This window comes from Trachurus japonicus, chromosome 1 (genome assembly GCF_045865225.1).
Source record: "Trachurus japonicus isolate A0001 chromosome 1, Traja_1.0".
NCBI classification, from domain to species: domain Eukaryota; kingdom Metazoa; phylum Chordata; class Actinopteri; order Carangiformes; family Carangidae; genus Trachurus; species Trachurus japonicus.
This window is the reverse complement of record NC_140907.1, coordinates 1,338,003-1,360,057: the sequence shown is the minus strand read 5'-3', so window position 1 is coordinate 1,360,057 and position 22,055 is coordinate 1,338,003. Positions and strand designations below refer to the sequence as shown.

General features: G+C 43.3%; 1 protein-coding gene across 2 annotated transcripts in view; it reads right to left on the bottom strand.

Annotated features, from left to right (window-relative positions):
* neurl1aa (neuralized E3 ubiquitin protein ligase 1Aa) overlaps positions 1-22,055 on the bottom strand; it is an 82,929-nt gene that overhangs the window by 4,812 nt on the left and 56,062 nt on the right. For both annotated transcript variants that reach the window (XM_085793667.1, XM_085794415.1), the window contains exons 4-5: positions 13,206-13,937; positions 142-291 (exon numbers count right to left, since the gene is read on the bottom strand). In XM_085793667.1, coding sequence (XP_085649793.1) covers positions 142-291; positions 13,206-13,937 — 882 coding nt within the window. The remainder of the gene's footprint in view (positions 1-141; positions 292-13,205; positions 13,938-22,055) is intronic.

Below are 22,055 nucleotides of genomic sequence, written 5' to 3'. Positions count from 1 at the left end.
CACCGCAAAGTGTTGGCCATTGTTCCTCACTACTGCAGGATGACATCTGCTCACTGTCCCATAATGACTCCCATTCAGTCCCCTGTGGGGTGATTGATTCTCTGCCTCTGTAGCAGCAGCTCCTTATCGGTGTGTACCTACCCCCTGCTGAGCTGCAGTAAGCGGCAGAGCACAGACCTCCGTTCAGGACCGGGTCGGAACTCCCACTGCCCAGGACACTGGGGTTGTGTGGGGAGGAGGAGGGGGAGCTGGGGTTGGATGCGGCCCGCGGGTCCCCAGCATGAGTGGAACCTAGTCAGAGCAGATAAAAGCAAATTTGTAAAAAAAAGTTAAGATAGTACTGGAATTACAGCAGAATTAGCCATTACTGGTCGACTTCAATGATCATCAAAATACAGACAGACTTACATGGTGCCAGTATAACATGGTCCAACTCTATACAGATAAGAGGAGAGTAGCAAATGAGGGAGAGGGTATTAAAAATGCAGGAAGTGGCCTTTAATGGCCGTGGCACAGCATCAGCTGCCTCCTGCTACAGGACCATTAAGAGGATCCTTCATTACGCCAGCTTTAAACTGCGCCCAACAAAGCCAGCATAACGTTCCCCCTGTGAATGACTTTCAGATAGCATACTATCAGAATTGAAGCACCATGGGTCCCCCGTTTCTACGGTGATACCACATAAAGGTGCAACATTCCCACCATGAGCATACAGTATACAAGAGATAAAACCGCACAAGTTTTTACAGGCTTTTCTCATAGAGGTGTCTTTTTTCCATTTTGTATCATGATACTATCTCAGTTAACAGTGGGACAGACGATGAACTAGAACATGATTTGTATTTTTTTTTCTTTCGCTTTCCAGGCATTACATTTATAGCCAAACGAGCAGAGTGAGCACTCCAATTTGGGAGAGCACAGTCATTTTATCCCATGCGTACATATTCATCACTACCAGACGAGCTCTTCCCTCTCCTTTTTTTTTTAAGGAAAGAGTATTTCAAAAGAACGTAGCTCCTCCATTCTCTCCACAGCCTATCTTTACACAGTGTTCACGGAAATGGAAACAGGAATTCCAAGGACACGTTCAGGAAACGTGGGTTAGACACTTAGAGGCTGCTATGACTAACTAGACTTTGAGTCATTCATGTCACTTCAGTTGAAGGTGTGACTGTTAATCAGTATAGTTTTTAATATTAAAAATGCATAAAATAAAATGAACTTTTTTTTGCTTTTTAAACTCTGATTTTTTTTAATCATCAATCAATGTCAATATATTTTCAATTGAAGTAAAGGATGAGAAAATTAGTTATATTATATTAAGTTATATTTCAAATGAAGTCATTTTGTCCATTCATTTGAATTCTCGAACACTGTGAAATTTTTTACATTACCATGCCATTGGGTTTTCTGCCTCCCCGTCCTTGTCATTTTCTTTATATTCCTATTTTAACTCAAATAAAACTACTACAACTAATAACACAAAGACGGAGCAAAACTAATTAGTGCAGCTTCAAAACCTCCATATTATTAGAAAATGCAGTAGCAGCAAAGCTATGCAATATTTTGTGTTTATTAAATAAAAGACTAAAGCTTTATAAGTTGTTTCCTGAAGCCAAGTCACACTAATGCTTATTGAATGCTCGGCCATTTGAAATAGCTTTAATAGTTTACTATCACCAGTTCAGCACAGACACCAAAATATCCAACAAATTAAGATGCAAATTAGCTGTCTTGCAGTGCAAGCATATAACCATCCACCCATCAAATGTTTTGCTGCTTCTCAATGTAAATGCAGATTACTTTAATTACCTTCCCTGAAGCCTGCTCTCAAAAAGTAGCACACTAACAACTGCAACAGAAATAGCTGCTGCGTGCGCATTAGATATTAAACGGTCCTATTTTGGGAGCTGCATGGTTCCACTGTGGTGAATCTTACTGAGAATCTCACATTTCATGGTGCATCTGATGTATAAACCGGGGTCATCTGGTGTGGCGGAGCCAGCGTCAACACTGACCAGCAACATCATGATGACAGCCCCCTGCACTAATGATGTCCCAGCAGTCTGCCAGGCTGCAGCTCTCTATTGCCATCTGCACCAGCAGTCTGATCAATCCATCTGATGCCCTGGGCCGACAACCAGAGCCCCCGTGTCACCGTATAGGGCCCAGCCCGTAAATGTGTTATTGGAAACTGCCCCACAAATTCCGGGTCGTGCACCGCACCAGTGTTTTTGTCGGTGTTGATGTGCCGTCATGTCACTGCTACTCACCACCGCTCTATATCAAGAACTGCTTTTGTTTGCAGAGCAGGGGTTGCCCCGGTGCTCCCAAGCCCCTTGGTGCCTTGAAGTGTATGCGTGTGTTGTGCATGATCTATAATTAATATACAGGGTGTAACATGATGTAACAGGTCACCGTGAGTGGAGACATTTTTAGCAGAGGAGGCCCCATTACAGTATACTTATGCACATAGTATGTCTAAGCATGAAATAGGCAACTCAGTCTTTATGTATACTGTAGCTACAACACCAGCAACAAGTGTACATGTAAGTAAACAGAATAAACAGACTTAAAGGGATAGTTCAACATTTTGGTAAATTAGCCTATTGTCATAATCCCTATAGTCATAGCAGTAGGTTTGTTACCTTTAATTGTTGGTGCAAGCTGTTTTTAGAACGGCGGAGCAGAGCCGTGAGCTGCTCAGAGCTACGCTACGGAGGCTCATGGGATTTCTTGGTTTCCCTCATCAAGCTCATCAAATACACAATCCAACAACTCCAATACGCTCTGGTGGACAAGTTGTGACCTGCACATTCACCACGCTATGAGATAATAACTGAACATTATGAGACAGAGTTGTTTTCAAGGTAAATTCATGCAAAACCGCTGATGCAAGCAGTCTCTGAATTTGCCTCTAAAACAACTCTGTCTCGTAACATTCCGTTATTATCTCATAGCGTGGTGAATGTGCAGGTCACAAAATGAACTATATCCCTTTAGAGAAATCACAGAATACCCTGACTACCAACGCCAAAGAATGACTTTGTGTTTATGAGAAAATATATTTTCTATGGTTTGGCTGATCATCTAACCACTCTGTTTAGAGGAGAAGCCCACAGTAAACACACACACGGTGATGCCAGTCATCTCAGAGCACAGGGAAACCAACAACACACACAATAGACAAAAGCTGAAACTGTGAGGGGATGTTTACAACTAACAGTTTCTTCATTTGACTTCATTCTCTCCTCCAGGTCTAAACATTGCATATTTGTTATGTACATACAGCTCACCTGCTATGAAACCATATACGCAAGGCAAGGCAATTTTATTTGTATAGCCCACAGTTTGTCTCAAAGGGCTTTACACAGCATCACAACAACATCCTCTGCTCTTAGACCCTCACATCCACTGAGGAAAAACTCCTAAAGGAAAGACCTAAGAGGGGAAAAATTATAGTATAACAAATTCTTTCCAGCTATTGCACTGTTTCCATCGTGTTCTATCAGTTTTCTTTCCTGTGTATTATTTTCTGTGTGTGTGTGTGTGTCTACATCAGTTCAGTCTAGTGCACTGACCTACTGGGAACCCATTAAAATGGAACAATATCTTTTTGTTTTCATCTTCTAGTCTTGTCCACTTCAACATAGACTGACTTATTTGCTCTGTACCTTGTTTTATTGTAAAGATTTTAAGGAATAAACCGGGATGGTTACAACTAGATGTCAACTCGTTTGTTTTTCCTGCTTTTAGGATTTAAGCTGTGACCACTTATGGGGGTTCTAATGCTGCACAAACACACAATACTGTAATAAGATATCCTAGCAGCCAAGAGATATAACCCTGTATGGACTACACATCATTCCATGATAATCATGGGCCCTGTTGTAGCCTGAGTGGTTCCACTGTAGAGCTGAAACCATCTCTCCCTGCTAATCCCCCTGGCAGGCGGGGCAGCTCCCACCCAGGGCAGCTGAGGCAGGATCTGTGGTGCCCAGCCCTGATCCCGCCTGTTCCCCACTAGATTAAATCGACCTGTGTGAACAGCTGTGAGAGCCGTGGCTCGCAGCTCTGATGCCCTGCTATCCACTTCTATCCATTTGTCTAATCATCCGCCCATCTACTCTGCACATCTATGGAGGGAGCCTCTTCCTTTTAAAGCATGGGAGCTATGTGGAATATGTGACAAGGCCAGATGGGTGGGGCCGGGGCTGGGGAGTGTGTTTGAGTGTGTGAGGATCCCCTTTTTTTTTTTTACAGCCCCCGCAGGCTTGTGTGAGTCATAGGTTTTGGTCGTTGGTCACAGTACAACTTAAAGGACAATTCCGGGCAAATTCAACTCGGGGCTGTATTTTCCTAACATTTTAGGTCTAAAAGAAGGAATCTGAAGATTTTCAGTTTAATTGCTCCTGTTTTGCGGTAGTTGTGTCTGTCCCCGCATCGCCACGGCAGCGATGAATGGGAGCTGATGGAAGTTCCGCTGCTTAGGCTGTTTACATACTGCGTCAGATGGCTACTCAAACATGCACCCAAAAGTTTATTTACTTCAAGCAAGTCAAGAGTTGATATTCCTGTTTGTGACACAAACGGGAGCTTCCGACTGCACGTGAACACATAGAGTGCGTTAACTTGGGTCTCGCGCGAGACTTTGAATTATAGTTTTACAAACATGTCGGCTTGCTTGAAGTAAACAAACTTCTCGGTGCATGTTTGAGTCGCCATCTGACGCTGTCTGTGGGAAAAAAAATGCGGCTTTGAGGGCTGGAAACAGCCTAAGCAGCGGAACTTGCATCCACTCCCATTCATTTCTGCCGTACCAATGCGGGGACAGACACAACTACCGCAAAACAGGAGCAGATTCCTTCTTTTAGACCTAAAATTTTAGGAAAATATAGCCCGAGTTGAATTTGCCTGGAATTGTCCTTTAAAGAAGCAATTGAAAGAAAGAATGGAGAGGAGGGAACGGGCCTTTACAAATGGTTTACATCTACATGTCCTTGGTTAAACGCCATCCTCCAACACAAACCATTTCAAAATGGGTGGCTGTTAATTAGATTACAATCTCTTTTGCTGGGGGCTATCACAACAAAAGCGCACTTGGGCTGTGTTGTTGTGTGTTTAGATGGGATGAGAGGAGAAGCAGCCCAGACAGGTTGTAGTTTAAGATCAGAGCCGCTGTGCTGCATTAAAAGCTAATTGTCTCTTTTTTGCCTGTGGTGGAGATATTATCATAAGAGACTAAAGAGCTTGTTTGGAGAGAGGACATGAGCTGGTTATCTTTTCACCAGTGTATGTATGCTTCCACGTACGGGCGGCACAGAAAGGTAGGAGGGGGAAAAGATAAATAGCTTGAATATTTAGAAAATAGCTCTGAAAATAGAGGCAATGATTAGGAGAAACTCGATTTTCATTATTTACCTGTGCAGCAGCAGCAGAAAATGTCAACCCCCTTACAAATCAATGCAGTAAAGAAATAATAAAAACCGAAATATGATGAGCACAAATCAACAACCAGAGTGTGAAATATTATGGTCTGTCTCTTCTGTAAGGTTTCCCGTGACTGTGAAATTATTTAAACCTTAGAACAGACTCACAGCCAATATGCTGAGTTCATCATTCAGTTCACACAGCTCACAGGGATAAACAGCCATATCTGAAAGTTCTTTTTCTTTTTTCTTTTTTTGTTTTTTAACCAATGGCATCATTTTCTCCTTGACAATCGTATTTAAAATCTTTTTTTTAAAATCTCTCTCTTACTTGTTTTGGCTTTATTGTGACACTAGAAGCTCTTTGGCTACATGACAGCAGCAGTGCCTTCTACCTTACACCTTAGATGTGCCATAACAAATCCCCTGATGTGTTGTTTTCTACATATATTAACGCAGGGTAGAGCACTCCATGTATATATTTTTTTGTTTTCTTTTTTCTTTGAACCTCTGAGTTCATGTCTCTCTCTCTCTCTCTCTCTCTCTTGCACACACACACAAACAAACACACACACAGTTCTGAACACAAAGACTCAGAGAAAGTTAAGTGGAGCATACACATGAGAGAGAATAGGCAATTATTACTATATAGCGCAGAGATATGATCGTGTCATCGCACGCTACCTTTTATACTTATTGCAGATGACTAGCGTATCTGTGTGTGTGTGGGCTTGTATGGATGTCAGTGTGTATGCTTGTGTGTCAGACGCTGCAGCAGGAATACATATGTGATAATTGGGGGGATAGAAACAAAGAGAGGAGCTGAGATGAGAGAGGACGAGGAGAGGAGAGGAGTGTGGCAGCTGCATTGTCTGAGGATGTGGGTGGTGAGATGCTTCACTTGAGCATGAGTGCGCTGACATTTTAATGGAATACATGCAAAGTGGGTCAGTGGATGGGTGTCCTACTTCCGTACCACGAGGCACAAGGTCCTCTCAATATCTCACTTTCAAAGTTCAAGTGTCAGCTATACTGTTTTCAGTTTTTTTTAAAATTCTTTTTCTTTTTTTTTCATTAATCTTCATTTATTAACAGGATAGATTGCTCTAAAAGTCATTGGTCCTCCACAGAAAAAATCAAATCCTGTGACTTCGTGTCACTGAAATGTCAAAATTATAATTGACCACTTTTACTTTAGGTCATAACTGCAGACTAATGATCTAATTGATCTCTTATAATCACCCACTTCTCCTTTAGATGAAGGTAACGACCTTATCATCACTTTTCTACCTGCTTCACCTGCACATTGAGATTAATCCAAGAGATATACTTTACATTAAAGGGCCCATAGACGTGAGTATGCTATGGTGAAAGATTTTAGGGATACTCATAATGATGACTCTGTCTCTTTTACAGATATTGGTATAGATAATATCCTTTAACCTCTGGGAGAGGAGACAGACAGAGAACACTCAACCAAAAAGAGAGCTGCTGGATCCATAAGATCCAGGCTTTGGTGTTTCCGAATCCGAGTGACACTATTGGCTGTAAATGTTTCCTATGTTTCAGCATATGATTGGCAGGATATGTGTGTTTTTTCGGAGACTGGTTGATTTGGAAGTCCTCACCTGGCGGTCTAATGGCCTGAAGCTGCTTCCCTCACCAGCTGTTTGTCATCTGAATAATTGTCAATCTGTATTATTTGTGTTGTGATGTTCTGTCAGTGTTAAGCCCTGATGAGGTTGGCTGATTTGATCTGTTCCATTATGAACTAGCATTTTGATTAAAGCTTTTTTAACCTTGGGTTCACCCTTTTTCCTATTCTTGTGATTCTTTTTATCTGAAGAGCATCTTCTCATTTTTTTCATTAACTGGTGAACGCTGCTGACCTACTGTTGTTTTTCTTATTCTTTCATAAAAAATGTATTTGGGATTTTAAGAACCAAAAACCACCTCAGTGTAGTTTTACATCTCTCTCGGGCTTCTCTCTGGAGCTTGAAGAACAACAGGTCAGTGAGGCGGTCCTATGAACCTACAGAACATACAGTAACTGTTCACCTTGCATATAGACATACAATACTGATCCTGAGACAATGAAGTCTTTGTATCGTATAGAACAGTGGTTCTCAACTGGTGGGTCGGGACCCAAAAGTGGGTCGCGGACCCGTTCTGGATGGGTCGCGGACAGCTGGTCAAAAAAGTAAATAATATTTAATGCACATCTAATGTTGGACATGTCTTTTATTTAGAAAAATAACTTATTTTGAAAGGCACACGAGACACATGAACACATGCAGTTGTAATGGTCCTCCTCAGTTTCTTATTATTTGCTCTGAATGCAAAGATATCAGTTTCTTATTAATGCCTGAATGCAGTGAATCTTGTTTTGTTTTGTGGGTCTTTATTTTGTGCAATTTGATATTTATTCACTTTTGTGAATATGCTCTGAATGCAGAGATGCATTAGAAATCAAATATATCGTTTTGTTGGTCTCCATTTTGTGCAGTTTGATATTTTTTTATTCACTTCCGTACATGCAGTTGTCATGGTCCTCCTCAGTTTCATTCATGTGCTCTGAAATGCACTTTGCTCAATAAAGAGCAAAATGAGTTTTTAAAGGCTTTAAAAAAAAATTCTTGGTTTGAATTCTATAAAAGTGGGCCGCGACTTAATGACCATGGGAAAATGTGGGTCCCAGAGTGAGACTAGTTGAGAACCCCTGGTATAGAAGACATCTTTTGAAATAGATTTAACATACTATAAGAATTATTTCCCCTGTCACTGCCACTAATAGAGCTGATGCAGTATCAATTCCATCCCATGCCCTGACTCTGTTAGCTGACCTGAGCTACCCTGCTGTATATGTTTAAGCATGCTTGTTCCCATTAGAAAGCCCCATTACTTCCTTCTTTGTTTGTAGTGAGAGGCCTCTGTGATGACTGCTTTATCTCACCATCCTTTCGAGCAGGAGCCCAGTGGGAGAGCCATGCAGGCTTTCAAGTTTAACATCCCTCACTCCAAGTGGAAGGCACGGCTCATGTTCGCTTTAATTGAAAGCTAAATTGGTCTCCAGTCAACACAAAGCAATAGATTACGAGTTGCTACGGCGAGATAAGAGGCCGCTTCCTAATTCGAAGCAGCTGGAATGTAAAGATGATTCACACCTCAGTTGGAATTCCAAGATGTGCTCCGATAAGGAAGACGGGCCCTCGGACCTGCTTCATTGTTCTGCTATTCCTGTTTTGTTGTGCGGTCAAGGCTCTCTGGTTTCAGTAAATAATTGTTAGAAACATACACACTGTCCCTGGGCGGTCTGTTCTGCACAGCTGTGGAGCACTAAAGGTAATTTAATGGTAAATTAAGTGATAACACAGGATCTGCTCACTGCACCATCAAGACTTCAGGGCTTGCCAATCTGAAGGTAAGGAGGTACAGTAAACCCAAGCTCTGTCATTTTGGCATTTTCATGAACTGATCACTGACAACTTCTATAAACATGTCAGCACTTTATTGAGGCTCAGTGTGATTTGTATTGACATGGCTGTCATGGTTTGCTTGTTGGTTGATGTTAAGTAGGTCATGCTGTGAGAGCACACATGATGAGCCCTGGTCTGACAGGCAGAGAGGTCACTTGAGGGATATATGAATTTAAAATGAGTATAGTGTAACTTTATGTATCTATGTATGTGATAAGAGACAGGTAGAGAGCCTTGTATTAAAGGTACCATCCCGGGCGGCTCATTTTGTGGCAAAAATATAAAAATCGGAGTATATCGGTTAAGTATTAGACAGTAATTGATGACATAAGTGATTTGACATATCAATGACGAAATTTGGTCATCTGTGTAAGGAGTAGCGGCTTAAATTTGGCCGACCAATCAAATTAGTCTCAGACAACTTTGGTTGGATGGCTCGTCTGTCAGTCAACATGCACGCTGTTCTGCGCATGCACTCGTATGCAAGCACTTTGATTGTAGCTACACTTTTTGACAGCACATCACAGCCAGCCAGCCAGCTCGCAGCTAGCAAGCTAGGCATTCGTCATCATGGCACAGCCGAAGGACCAGCCGGTTTCCCGACCTCCAACTGCACCTCCTAGTCAACCACCACTCAAAAAACCTAAAACTTTTATTGAAAGTGTGAAAGACTGTCAGAACTATGTAAAAATTGCAAATGCTACACGAGTTTCCCTGGGCAGAGTAGAATTTGACAGCTGGAGAGAACTAAAGAAGCTTAAAGGTTTTAAAACCGACGCACAAGTAGCGGAGTTTCTGTTAGACTGGTAAGTTTTCTTTCTTGTCTTTCTTTTTGTGTGAATGCTGTAACCTTATTGACAGAAAGTAACGTTAGTCCATGGCAGTAACTGTTAACGTAACGTATTTTCCGACCGTGTAGCAGTAACGTTAGCCTAACGTTAGCTTTTTACTTCTGGTGATTCCTGATTGGATAGAGGGGCGGGTGTGCAATTCGAAAAAAAAAAAAAAAATCATTAGTCCAGTAAATCCAGCTGCCCAGGATTGTACCTTTAAATCTGTCCCTCTCTCTCTCTCTTTCTTGCGTGTCTAGTCACAGCTGATGTTGTTTCCCCTTTAACCTCTTTTAACCTGCACTTCCCTTTTCCGCTGCTGTCTCTGAAGAAAAGCAGGATGTATTTATAGATGCTCCTTCCTCCATGGACAAACACTTGTGACACCTTTGAAAGGCTGCTGCTGTTTTGCCTGTTAAGTGCTGTGTTAACATAAGAAAACCTTTACTGCTGCATTATACGGGCTGACAGAGATGGTGTCTTTTTGCTGTCAGGCCTCCGCTGTACCTGAGCGAATGTAGAATAATAACTTGTTTTTCAAAAATGACAGTTTTAATAACATCTTGTCTGCTCTGGTGCATTCGTGTGGCCTTGTGTTTTAAAAATCTTTTGCCAATTTTCATTGACACATGTGGGAGCAAGTGCCAGTCAGAGTGGCATTCATGAAGACAGCCACTTGCCGAGCTGTCTTCCACTATTCATGCTCTTAAGTGCAGCCCCCCCCTCTCACCCCCGCCCCTCCTCTACAGCTGCCTGCACTTTGTAGCAAGGCAATACATTTGGCAGGGCAAAATGAAGTGCAACGCCAGAAGTGCCACACCATCTTCTCCGCTCCCCTATCATTATCACTATTTAGGAAAGGGTAAACAAACCTCAGGTGTCCCAGCACACCGCTGGTAGGCAAAGTGTCCACCCCACAGAGACATCATGTCGTCCCTGCTGTGTGCAGGTCACGGCCTCTCAGCCTCCCCTCCGCCTCTGCTTTCTCACTTCCTGTTTTTCATCCACAGTAAGCGGGGTCGGGACAGAGCATCTACATTTTCTTGCTAACACACAACCTCCTGCGCCACAGCACCTGGTCTAACATACAGACAGTAAGTACAGAGCTCTTTTGCTTTCTCTCTGTGATGGCCGGCCGCAGCCACACATGTTACCTGGCTGGTGGGGTGGTGACTCCGGGAGGACAAAGGCACGGCCAAGAGCTGAACTGGGCCAAACCACCTGCTCTAATGTCATGGGGAGGGTTTGGGGTTGAGTTATTTGTGTTTTGTATTAGTTTAATGCGTTGCCTATTTTGTTCATCCCTTGTGTTTTACTTTAGTTTGCCCAAGCCATTATTTAAGGTCCCTTTGTCTCTCATTTAGGAGGTCTGTTGTTTCAGTTGCACCGTATTGCCAGTTTATTTGTAGTTATATTAAGTTGATCTCTTTTAGGAGCCCTTGTCTTGAGTTGTAAGTTTGATTTTGCAGTTTCTTTGGGTAAAATAAAAACCCACTTTTCTTTGAAATTGACTGTGTTCTGCTCCCTACTGCTTGGTCCCTGACACTCTCCCTTGACCCTTTGAATTTGGTCACAACTGTGCCTCTAATTTCCATACGGGGCAAGGCAAGGCAGTTTTATCAGTATAGCCCATTTTTACAAACAGTTTGTCTCAAAGGTCTTTACACAGCATCATAACAACATCCTCTGCCCTTAGACCCTCACATCCACTGAGGAAAAACTCCAGGAAACTCTTTTAACAGGGGAAAATTGGAGAAACCTCAGGGTGAGCAACAGAGGAGGGATCCCTCACCCCATGGTTTGTCTAAACTGCTCAAGCATTAGCACAAATACATTTCAACCCCAGGGAGTAGGTGAATTAAGCACGGGGGTCAGAGCTCTGACCAGCGCTGCACCCTGCCAGATGAAGATCATTACCCTGATGTGTAGGTTCCTGACCCTGGACTCAACACAGCGCTGGAAGAATGCTTATTTCCACTAATTAATTACTCAGTCAAGTGGGAAAACATGTGGTCACAGAGAAAGTGACAGTCATTATCATGAATTACGAGGTCAAGGTGTAATGCACGATAGAACTGCAAAATAAATGTACCCATAACATCCTATGGATGAGTTTTACACTGTCAACACTTCAACACAGACTAACACTGTGTTGTGTATATACTGCTTATACATGTTTAAAGGTAGGGGAGGAGGAGATCTTTTTCTGGAGCATTTTTTACTGTATTGATTGAAATCCTCTTCACATCCCGATTGCAACCAAGTTTTTTTTTTACAAAAATGAAAAATGTCAGTCACCCGTGGAACGGACAATCCTGTAAAAACGCCATCCAATCATTTTGAACGCCACAAACGAATTCATTAGACCACAATGCGTCTATCAAACTGCCACCTGCCCCTCCCGTCCCCCTCTGCATGTACCCCTTTATTAATCATGCGAATGCTCAGAGTCTTAAAAGATATACAACGCCAGAGCCAGAGCTAGTGCCAGCTTGCTAAATTCAACGAAACAGTTGCAGCGATCTGGATGATGATCTGGAGGAAGAGAGAAGTCTGAAGAAAGGGGCTCGGACTTTTGAATTGTGTATTTTCAAAATGCAGCCTGCTTGAACCGTTTTTCCATGATCTCCTACTCCACCTTTCATAAGAAATATTAAAGGAATATTTCAACATTTTGGCAAATTCGCCCATTGCCATAATCCCTATAGTTTTAGGAGTAGGTTTGTTACCTTTAATTGTCGGTGCAAGCTATTTTTAGAACGACAGAGCAGAGCCGCGAGCTGCTCAGAGCTACGCTACGGAGGCTAATTGGATTTCTTGGTTTCCCTCATTAAACTCATCAAATACATAATCCAACAACTCCAAAACACTCTCGTGGACAAGTTGTGACCTGCACATTCACCACGCTATGAGATAATAACAGAACGTTATGAGACAGAGTTGTTTTAGAGACAAATGCAGAGACTGCCCGCCAAAAAACTGCCCCTGACTGGAATGTGCATCAGTGGTTTTGCATGATTTTACGTTGTTTTTTGTCAAAAACAACTCCATCTGGTAATGTTCCGTTATTATCTTATAGCATGGTGAATGTGCACGTCACAACTTGTCCACCAGAGAGTTTTGGAGTTGTTGGATTGTGTATTTGATGAGTTTGATGGGGGAAACCCAAAAATACCATGAGCCATAGTGTTAGCTGAGCAGTTTGTATGTCAACCAGGCCGATCTAAAAACAGCTTGCACCGACAATTAAAGGCAACAAACCTACCCCTATGCCTATAGGGATTATGACAATGGGCAAATTGTTGAAATATCCCTTTAAAATAAAATGCTACAGGTAAGGTTACATCTAGCGCTGTTCCTGTGATTCTATTAACTCTGCATTCAGACCAAACGTAGCTGTTGATCTCCTGTTTTCACATAGTTTGTCGACCCCCTTTCATTCAATATGCTGTCAAGTGGTGCTTCCTTACCCAGGATCCTCAGCTGAGTCACAGCCCCATGAAGACCGAAGAACATCCAGAGTGGGCGGGAGTTGTCCACACACACCTGCATGCCCACATTGGTGCCGTTGTGGCTGAGGATGACCTCCCCTTCCTGGTTGACCAAGAAGCCCAGGATGTCGCTGCTCTGGAGAGGGGTGGGCACCCGACACACCGCCCAGAACTCCTTCCGGTCCACCAGAGCCTCTGGGTTGTAGGGCAGGTCGCTGGGGCGGAGCACCGCCGGGTCGCAGGACGTCACGCCGTAGGACAGGGAGCCGGAGCGCGCCGGGCTGGACTTGGTGACTTTGATGAAGACGGTCTCTCCGGTGCGCAGGGGCCGGTCGGTGAAGACCAGCGTGCGCTCCTCGCGCGCGTGCTCGGACCGCGCCACCGTCTGCTCGTCCAGCGTCTTGATGTGGGCGCCTCGCAGCTGGTGGAAGTGGAGGTCGCTCTCCAGGGCGGACGGCAGGAGAGAGGACTGCTGGGAGTTGAGGGAGTTCTGGGGGATGGGGCAGGCGGAGGAGGAGGAGGCCGAGGCCAGGTGGAGGGTGTGGCGGTGGTGGGAGTGGTTGTGAGCGTTGCCTCCGTCCTCCTGCTGCAGGTTGAGGTCACACAGGCTGACGGACAGGCGCGAGTCGTCCACCTCGTGGCGCAGGGAGGAGGAGCGCACCGTGGTGAAGGAGCGTGGGCGCAGGCAGTCGGGAGGAACGATCTCACTGCCTGTCGGGGGGAGAGAGGGAGAGAGGAGGAGAGATGGAGAGAGAACAGTGCTTAATGGTGGTCTTACTCTGTTTTGCTTTGATTAGCAATTTGCCCGAGGCCTGTGGAGATGACGTTTACACTCAACTGAATCTCGATTGTGAGAACACAGTTCTAAGAAGGGCTGAATCTGCAGCTTGTCTGACAGCATGATAATGATATAAGTGAGAGAGCAATTTATCTTCAAATGCACAAGTTAGCTCTAATTACACAACTCTGTGGAAAACGGGTGTCAGGGAGAGAGAGTGTAAAATAAAATACAATGAAGAAGGTCGTTCCTTCCTTCCATGTCTGTTCCTGCGGTAGCTCAACCATTATGCCATAATATTCTATGGTGTCAGCTGAGTCAAGTCAAATCAGTGTTTTTTTTTATATGGAACAAAATCATAGCAGAAGTTATCTTAGGGCACTTTTCAAGCAGGTCCAGACTGTTTACTCTAACTCTCTATAATATTATTTACAGAGAATGGACATTCCCCCATGAGCAAACCCTCTCTTTTAACAGGTAGAAACCTGCGGCTCTGTGTGGACAGCTGTCTGTCTCCACTTACTGCTTTGAGAGAAGAGTGATAGAGAGAGACAGAGCCATACTCTACATGTGTGGTAAAAAGCTTGAGTGAGAATTATAATGAAATAATTTTTAAAAAATCCAGGGTGATGTCCTGTTGGTAGGAGACTGAAACAGGATGTGAACAGTGGATCCTCAGTTCTCCCTACACCCCATTCCACCACTAACCACATGTTGGCATGGCCTGAAGCAGTGAACGCCGGTTCAACTCCCAACTGAGACAGTCTCTACCATGTATCTTTCCCTAGTCTCTCTCCCTTTTTATGCCTTTATTCTGTTGAATAAAGGCATAAAATGACCAGCAAAATAACTTTAAAATAACCAAAACAATGTAAGCAGAGTATGTGTACTGTAGACCACCCTATTAGATCACTGCAAGGTTAATTGTTCATAGAAAACAAACTGTCTGTGAACAGCTGCTATACAGTACAGGTCTGCAGGACAGAAACTGAAAGAAGGTCGGTTTAAATGACAAGTAGATCAGAATCCACTGGAAGATGAACAGTCTATTGATTGCACAGTAATGTGGCAACATTTTGGAGAAATAATTTTAAAAAGAGTTTATGAGGAACTTTTATCTCACACATGGACAGAAACCAATTCAATAGAAATTGAAAATCCTTGTACGTATAATCAAAAATGAAATTACAATGAAATTAGAAACAGCATAAGAAGGAAATGTGGACCTGATGACATCAGGACAGATGTGATGAAACACAGCAGCTCACAGCTGTGGCTCAGGCCCAGATCCAGTTGCTCAATCTCATTTTTCATTTCCCTAATATATGGGGACTTTTTCAGCTGCATTGATACCCAGATGATGGCCTTCCTTGGAATGGTGTCTCTCAGGGCAAAAGGTCAACTCCAGCTACGTTTATTTATCTATTGGAGCAATAAGGAAGTTCGTGTCCTGCTCTGTGTTGATATCCTAGTGTGACTGTCACGTGCAAAACCAGGATCTCCTGGAGCAGCCTCATGAGAACTGGGACCTGGCAGTCACCTTATAAAAAGCCCAGATCTCCCACAATGCTTTGAGAGCTGAGCCAGGCTGTTTGCCACTAATTCTTAACATTTAAAAAAGAACAATTTTGGTTACATCGCTGACTGAGATTTCAGGCACAATAAACCCAGGAATTGAACCCACAATAGGATTCCTGTTCCTAAGACTTACTGTTCAAATATCACCCAACACAGCTGAACATCAGAGCAGCGCTGCTTTCCAACCACTAATCAGACTAAACCGAATGATTAAATTAAGAAACGATGCCTAGAACCTGCCTGGAACACTGGATGAATCGAATTACAAGTCAAAACAAACTTAATTGCTATCTGGCTGTCAACCATAAATATAAACCAGCAGAGTGTCTCTTCATTGTCAAGATACAAAGCAGAGACAGATCCTGACCAGATACAGACTCACAGAGAGAGTTCACCCTGTGAACCCATGGCTACAGAGGAAAGAGCTTATTGTACCTATGAAATGTTGTGATGCTCCTTCTCAATATTAATATTTTTTGTTTTGTTTTATTCTCATTTCATTATTGAATTATATATATCTTAACATACTGGCCACAATCTTCACCTCACACTCACGGTCAGACAGGACACTGAGTGGAAGGAATCTGAATTTAATTGACCTGAGTAAGAGGAGAGATACCAGGTTTCTGAAATTAAATTCAAAGCAGCTACTCAGAGTCTGCATCAAATATGATTCCTTTCCTCAACAACATTTTCTTGTCTTCTAGATGGTTAGCATTCTAACCCTCCGGCTAATGGCTGAAGGGAAGGCAGGTTTATTTGTATAGCCAATATTTTACAAACAGTTTGTCTCAAAGGGCTTTACACAGCATCATGACAACATCCTCTGAACCCAAACTGTCACATGAAGCTGTAAAAAAAGCTATATATCCTATGTAGCAATAGCAAAACTTGCCAATAGAATGCTGCATAAAACTGCTTTAAAACAAATTACAAGACACAGATAAAAAAAAACAAAAAAACATCTGCCACAATAGACAGATGGAAAGACACAGTTCAATAGATACACCAAATGGAATATTTAATGTACAAAATGAGGGGCAACATGAAACTAGAGAATGCATTTCCTGAAGGAAATACGGGTTAAATGTATTTGTATTTTGTAGTATATGAATATGTAATTGTTTCATTTTTCTTGTGTGTGTATGTATAGTATTAAAAGTAGGAATATAAAAAAACGTACCTATGGCTGCTTTCAATACATGCTGTAGCCTACAGTATCTCTATGGATACATGTGTATGTGTATGTGTGTGTGTGTGTGTGTTGCTGTCTTGTACACCATAGTATTACTGTACATAACCACTGATGTCTGCACAGTGTCTTCAGTAGCAGGAATACAGGTCACATGCACACAAATACACAAATAACTCCACCTCTGATAAGCTGCCCTCAGGTTGCGTACTGTCTCATCCTACGCTTCGACACAGCTGTTCCAAATAACACCTCTAAATGTGCCCTCCCCCTCCCTCCCTCCCCCTCCCTCCCTGCCCCCTCCAACCCCTCCTGGTCTGGTGCGGCATGGGTGTAAAATTAGCCTGGCATCCAGAGAGACCTCCTCTGTTACTCTGTGTGGGCTGGCGTTTGGCTTGTTTTGTGTGTGACGTATAGGCTACACACACTGAGAGACCCTCCTCAGTCGAATGAAGAGGTGGAGGAGTGGTGGAGTGGTGGAGGAGGGGGGGCGATGGAAGATGAAAGACAGCGACCAGCCGTCTCTGGAGAGTTTCTCCAGTGCCGGTCAGCTACAGGCCTCTCTATCTGACCACAACCTGGTAGCCTGACTCCAGATAAACCTCTTAGCTTCAATTACCAGGACTGCGGGACAGGCTGCTCACTATACTGACTGACTGCAAACTGCAGCAAGTGAAAACAGAGCAGCCAAGCCTCTTATGAAGCCCTCCCACAGCTCACAGGCCAAATGGAGATAGATTCATGGCTGCTCTAAAGTGAAGAGACAGTTTGCTGGCTGAGATACAGTAGGACTGTTGTGACGTTTGCATTTCGTTCCTCAACATACTCTGAGCTGGATTGTGTTGTTAAGTAATAGTGGTGACGTGGTAGAGGTATATGGTGAGATTTGTGTTTTATCAAGGGATCGATTTCATACCAGGATTGATACCAAGGTGGTCAATATTTAGCACAAGGAGTCAATTTTCTAGAATGTTGCAAACTAAAAAACAAAAAACAAACCGAAATGAACCAGTGTTCCAGGCCAGGGTTCAAAAGGAAAAAAAAGAAATTCTGCATTGACAATGGAAAATGAGGGAGAAGACACAGATAATATATACTGCACTTTGATCAAAGAGCAAGCCTACTAGCAGTATGTTTATGAAAACTTATAATGGGGAGTAGTGACTTCAACTAGAACAACTACAACAAGATGTCTTTCAGTAATTAACGTTCAACCAGTTTGAAGAGTAAGTTAACACCGGATGTCTATTCCACTCTGGATGGAAGTTTCAGTCTTGTTTCACCACGGGTGGGTGTGGCCTAGTGGGGAGGCCATCCATCCATCCATCCATCCATCCATCCATCCATCCATCCATCCATCCATCCATCCATCCATCCATCCATCCATCCATCCATCCATCCATCACAGGGCTGACACAGAGATGAAGATGAACAATGCACACACACCCACATTCACACCTATTGGTGATACAGTCACAGATCAACCTGATGTGCATGTCTTTGGAGTGTGGGAGGAAGTCAGAGAAACTGGAGAGAACAAATAGGCACAGGGAGAACATGTAAGCTAAACTGATAAAGGCCTAAGGCCCGGGAATCGATCCTACTTTTCTTACAACTTTGGTTTCAATTAGTTGCAATGCATTAAATTCTATAGAATAAGAATGAACAGTCATGATCTGAGAGCTATGAATGACTTACAGTAAGGTTGAGTGTGTTATGAGTGGGACCTTGATACTAACAGCTCTCTGCCTCTAAATCAAGCCACTGGTGGAGGAGGCCCCACTCATATCATCATGGTTTCATTTGTTTCAGTGGGAGGAAGTGAAGATGCATTGTCCATCTTTTAAAAACATACTTCAGGTAGATCTATACATCACTAGTGAGACCGTATATCAGCAGAAGCAAGATATTCTAGGAGTTTTGAGCTTCCATTTAAAATTCAGTTGTTCACAGTGTTGCTCTGCTTTTGCATGATAATGAACACTGCCACTGAAATCACCTCATTTTGAGTCACATACATTCATTTGTCAAAGGTACAAGCTTGCATACATAAACATAACAAGTTAGTGACCTCTACAGTTTCATTTCTGTTATAGAAGCCATTGCTGCAGTGCAGAGGCTAAAGATGACAATATAGTTTTCATCTAGGATCAGTTCATTTTTGGATTTTGGGGCACTTTTGGATGAATTCGGGAACTATAGCACGTATTTCACCTCCAAAAACAACAACAAACCTAACAAGGACCAAAGTTCATTGATATATAGCCTATATTTTTTAGTACTATCTTGGAGGAGTGTTAACATCCTTCCAGAACCAAAGGCTTTCTCTGTGATAGTTTCCGATACTTGGTGCTACAGAAACATTTTTGGTTGGTACCAAAAAACTAGTAACGCGATAATCAAAAAAAAAACCTCAAAATGTATAACCCATTCCAGTATTCAAGATCTTAAAGACGTCATGAAACAGCAGATGAAGAGCAGATTTATAGTTTTGGGGAGGAACGCAAACAATTTTAACTGGATGAAAATTAGGAGCACTACTTTATGAGCCACCAAACATTTGAAATCATTTAACAGGAAGAGAAAATACGATTTGATGTAAGAATACTCAGATAATAAAACTTTTTTTGACACAAATTTGGCAAAACTCGAGAGATAACAATTAACATGGGGATAGAGGATTAAAGCCCAGGGAAATATATTTTCCATTTCAGGAGGCCTTTAACTATATCAACCTCTATGAAGTTGTATACCTCAGTCATCTTCAAAGACGGCGGCTGACATCAAGTACCGTGCTGCAAATGTGTTGATCTGAACTGGAGACGACAGCGATCTCCTCTGTGTCTGATCTCCTGAGAGTGACATGTCTGATTTTCTGCATCATCAGTGCGATGCTGTCTGATGAGCCCTCGTACACTGTAAAGCTCAGATAGTATCGCCGCTGCCTCAAAGTGATGTCAGCCATCAATTAACGTTAGCTGCTAACCCACAATGTGCCACTTTGTGATTAATGTTTAATGGAACTTAGGGCTCTGTAATTGTGCTAATTGATTTTTCAGAGAGGCATAAAAGTGGGGAGGACAATGCCTTTGGTGTATGAGCTACAGTAGCTCCCAGAGACTGCTAATCAACCATTAAACACCTCTCTGCTCAGAAGTGTGCAGCAGTTAACAGTGAGTCCCCAGGCTAGCTGAGAACGACTAGCATGCCAACTCGGATTTCATCTCCTATTTGCTTGTGTTGTTGAATCCCCCTGACGGACTCTTGGCCTCCGCAAAACCCTCAACCAGAACTCCGGGGACAGGCTGTGGGAACGAACTTAAGTTGTAATTTAACAGCTCAATCTGCCATGTAGTCCATTTCCTGACTTTATGGCATTTCCTCAGCCATTTGCTGAGGGAAGGCCTCTAATGAAGCAGAGAAACCTTAATGTGGCTCAAGGCCTAAATGTGGCTCTCGGATGACTGGGGAAGGCCTTTGCTTTGCCCGTTGAATGCGAAGCAGTCATGCTAACTGCTCAACCACAAACCGATTGCTATGCCAAACCGCCAGCGACCCGCTCGTCCTGAATTATTGAGGGATTTGAATGACATCACCGAATGAAATTGTGTGTGTGTGCCTTCCAGAACCGGCCATTTCTCCGCTGCCCATCACTCCCCATCCAAAATTGGATTACGCCGGGACCGACTTTGTTGCAAGACCTCCGGGACATGCAGGGAGGACTGGAGCTGCAGAGAGGATGATGACATGTCTTCGGGGGGGATAACAGCGGATGGAGCAGGAACAGAGAGGAGAGGTAAAGCCGGGAAGGAAAGGATGGCTGCCTGTGACAATGGCTGGATTTATGTTGAAAGGAGTTCGACGGAGCCTTCCAAAGAGCCACAAATCATCTTCCTCTCTCTCTCTCTGTCAGTCCGACTCTAACTCAAATGCAGAATGTGTGAACACAAACTCATACACACGGTAAATTGATTCCTCTAAAAAATATAGTCTTTTATCAGCGATTTTCAAAAGGCTTCTCTGAGGGTTTATATTCCTTTTTATATCCTCTCTCTCTTCCTCTGCCTCTCTCACTTTTCAAAGAGGAGTCATTTCAAACCTATATTGGCTTGTGTGCCATGTATTCTTCTTTTTGCTTCTTCATTCATCAAAGGCTGGTGAGATGGGGGGCCGCAGCTGAACTGTATGTGCTCCTAATGCTCGTTGTTAGCTCGGAGGAATGAAAGGAGTGTGGAGCATTTACAGTGCATTTGAAAAAAAAAAAAAAAAAAAGAAGAAGCTTGTGTGTGTGCACTCAGTGTGTATGTGTGTATCTGCATGCGTCCGTTTGTGACCTCACCAGCTGCTTCCCGCTAATTGTGGTGCACCTGCGTTTTTTTTAGTTGATACAGTCCCTTTGTCCTATTGGTCCCTTTCAAATCCACCAGTCACAGATGCTCTGTCCCATTGGCCAGGATGTTTTTTTGCACTTTCACAGCAGCGTTAAGCCGTTCTTGTGTGTGTTTGTGTGTCTGTTTGTGCTAAGTGTGTTTGCTTGCTTTGCTTTTTTTTTTTTTTTTGTAATGGGGCCATGCAAGATGCAGCTGCTGACACTGTGAGCCTGGAGGGGTTGAGGAGAGGTGGGGGTTAGGTGGGGGGCATACGTCACCTGATTCCTCATTCTGATTGAATTTCAAATCAAATGTAGCACCTGTTGGGCTAAACCATTAATTAATTCATGCAGGAGGGGTGTGTGTGTGTGTGTGTGTGTGTGTGTGTGTGTGTGTGTGTGTGTGTGTGTGTGTGTGTGCACTGCATTGTTTTCTCAGTTCCTTATTGGAGCATATTCAATCAGAATAATGAAGCACCTGTTGGGCTAATCCAGCGTAAATAGGTGCACGAGAGTGGCAGGTAGTGGGAGGGAGGAGGGCAGTGTACCTATTTTGGCCCACGTAGGCTTTGGCTCACACTGTAAATGTTTTTGATTAGGGAACAGCACAAAGCAGGTTAGCTAATGCTGTGCAGGGGGGGTGAGGGTGGGGGGGTGGATAGAGGGAGAGGCTGGCTTAATGGCTTTGCTAGCCTGAGCAGATGGAACGTGCCAGGGGTTTGAGCCAGTGTTGTCGAAGTAGGGGGGTGGGGTGGTGGTGGGAGGGATTTACTCTACCTCAAGCACACAGGGTTTTATCTTTATCCATACTCTCTAGAGGGTTTCATCTGATGTCAGCAAAGGTGAAGAGAGAGCTGGAGCCGAGAGGAGACATGTGAAGAGAACTCTTATTGAGAATTGAAAGAGAGACAG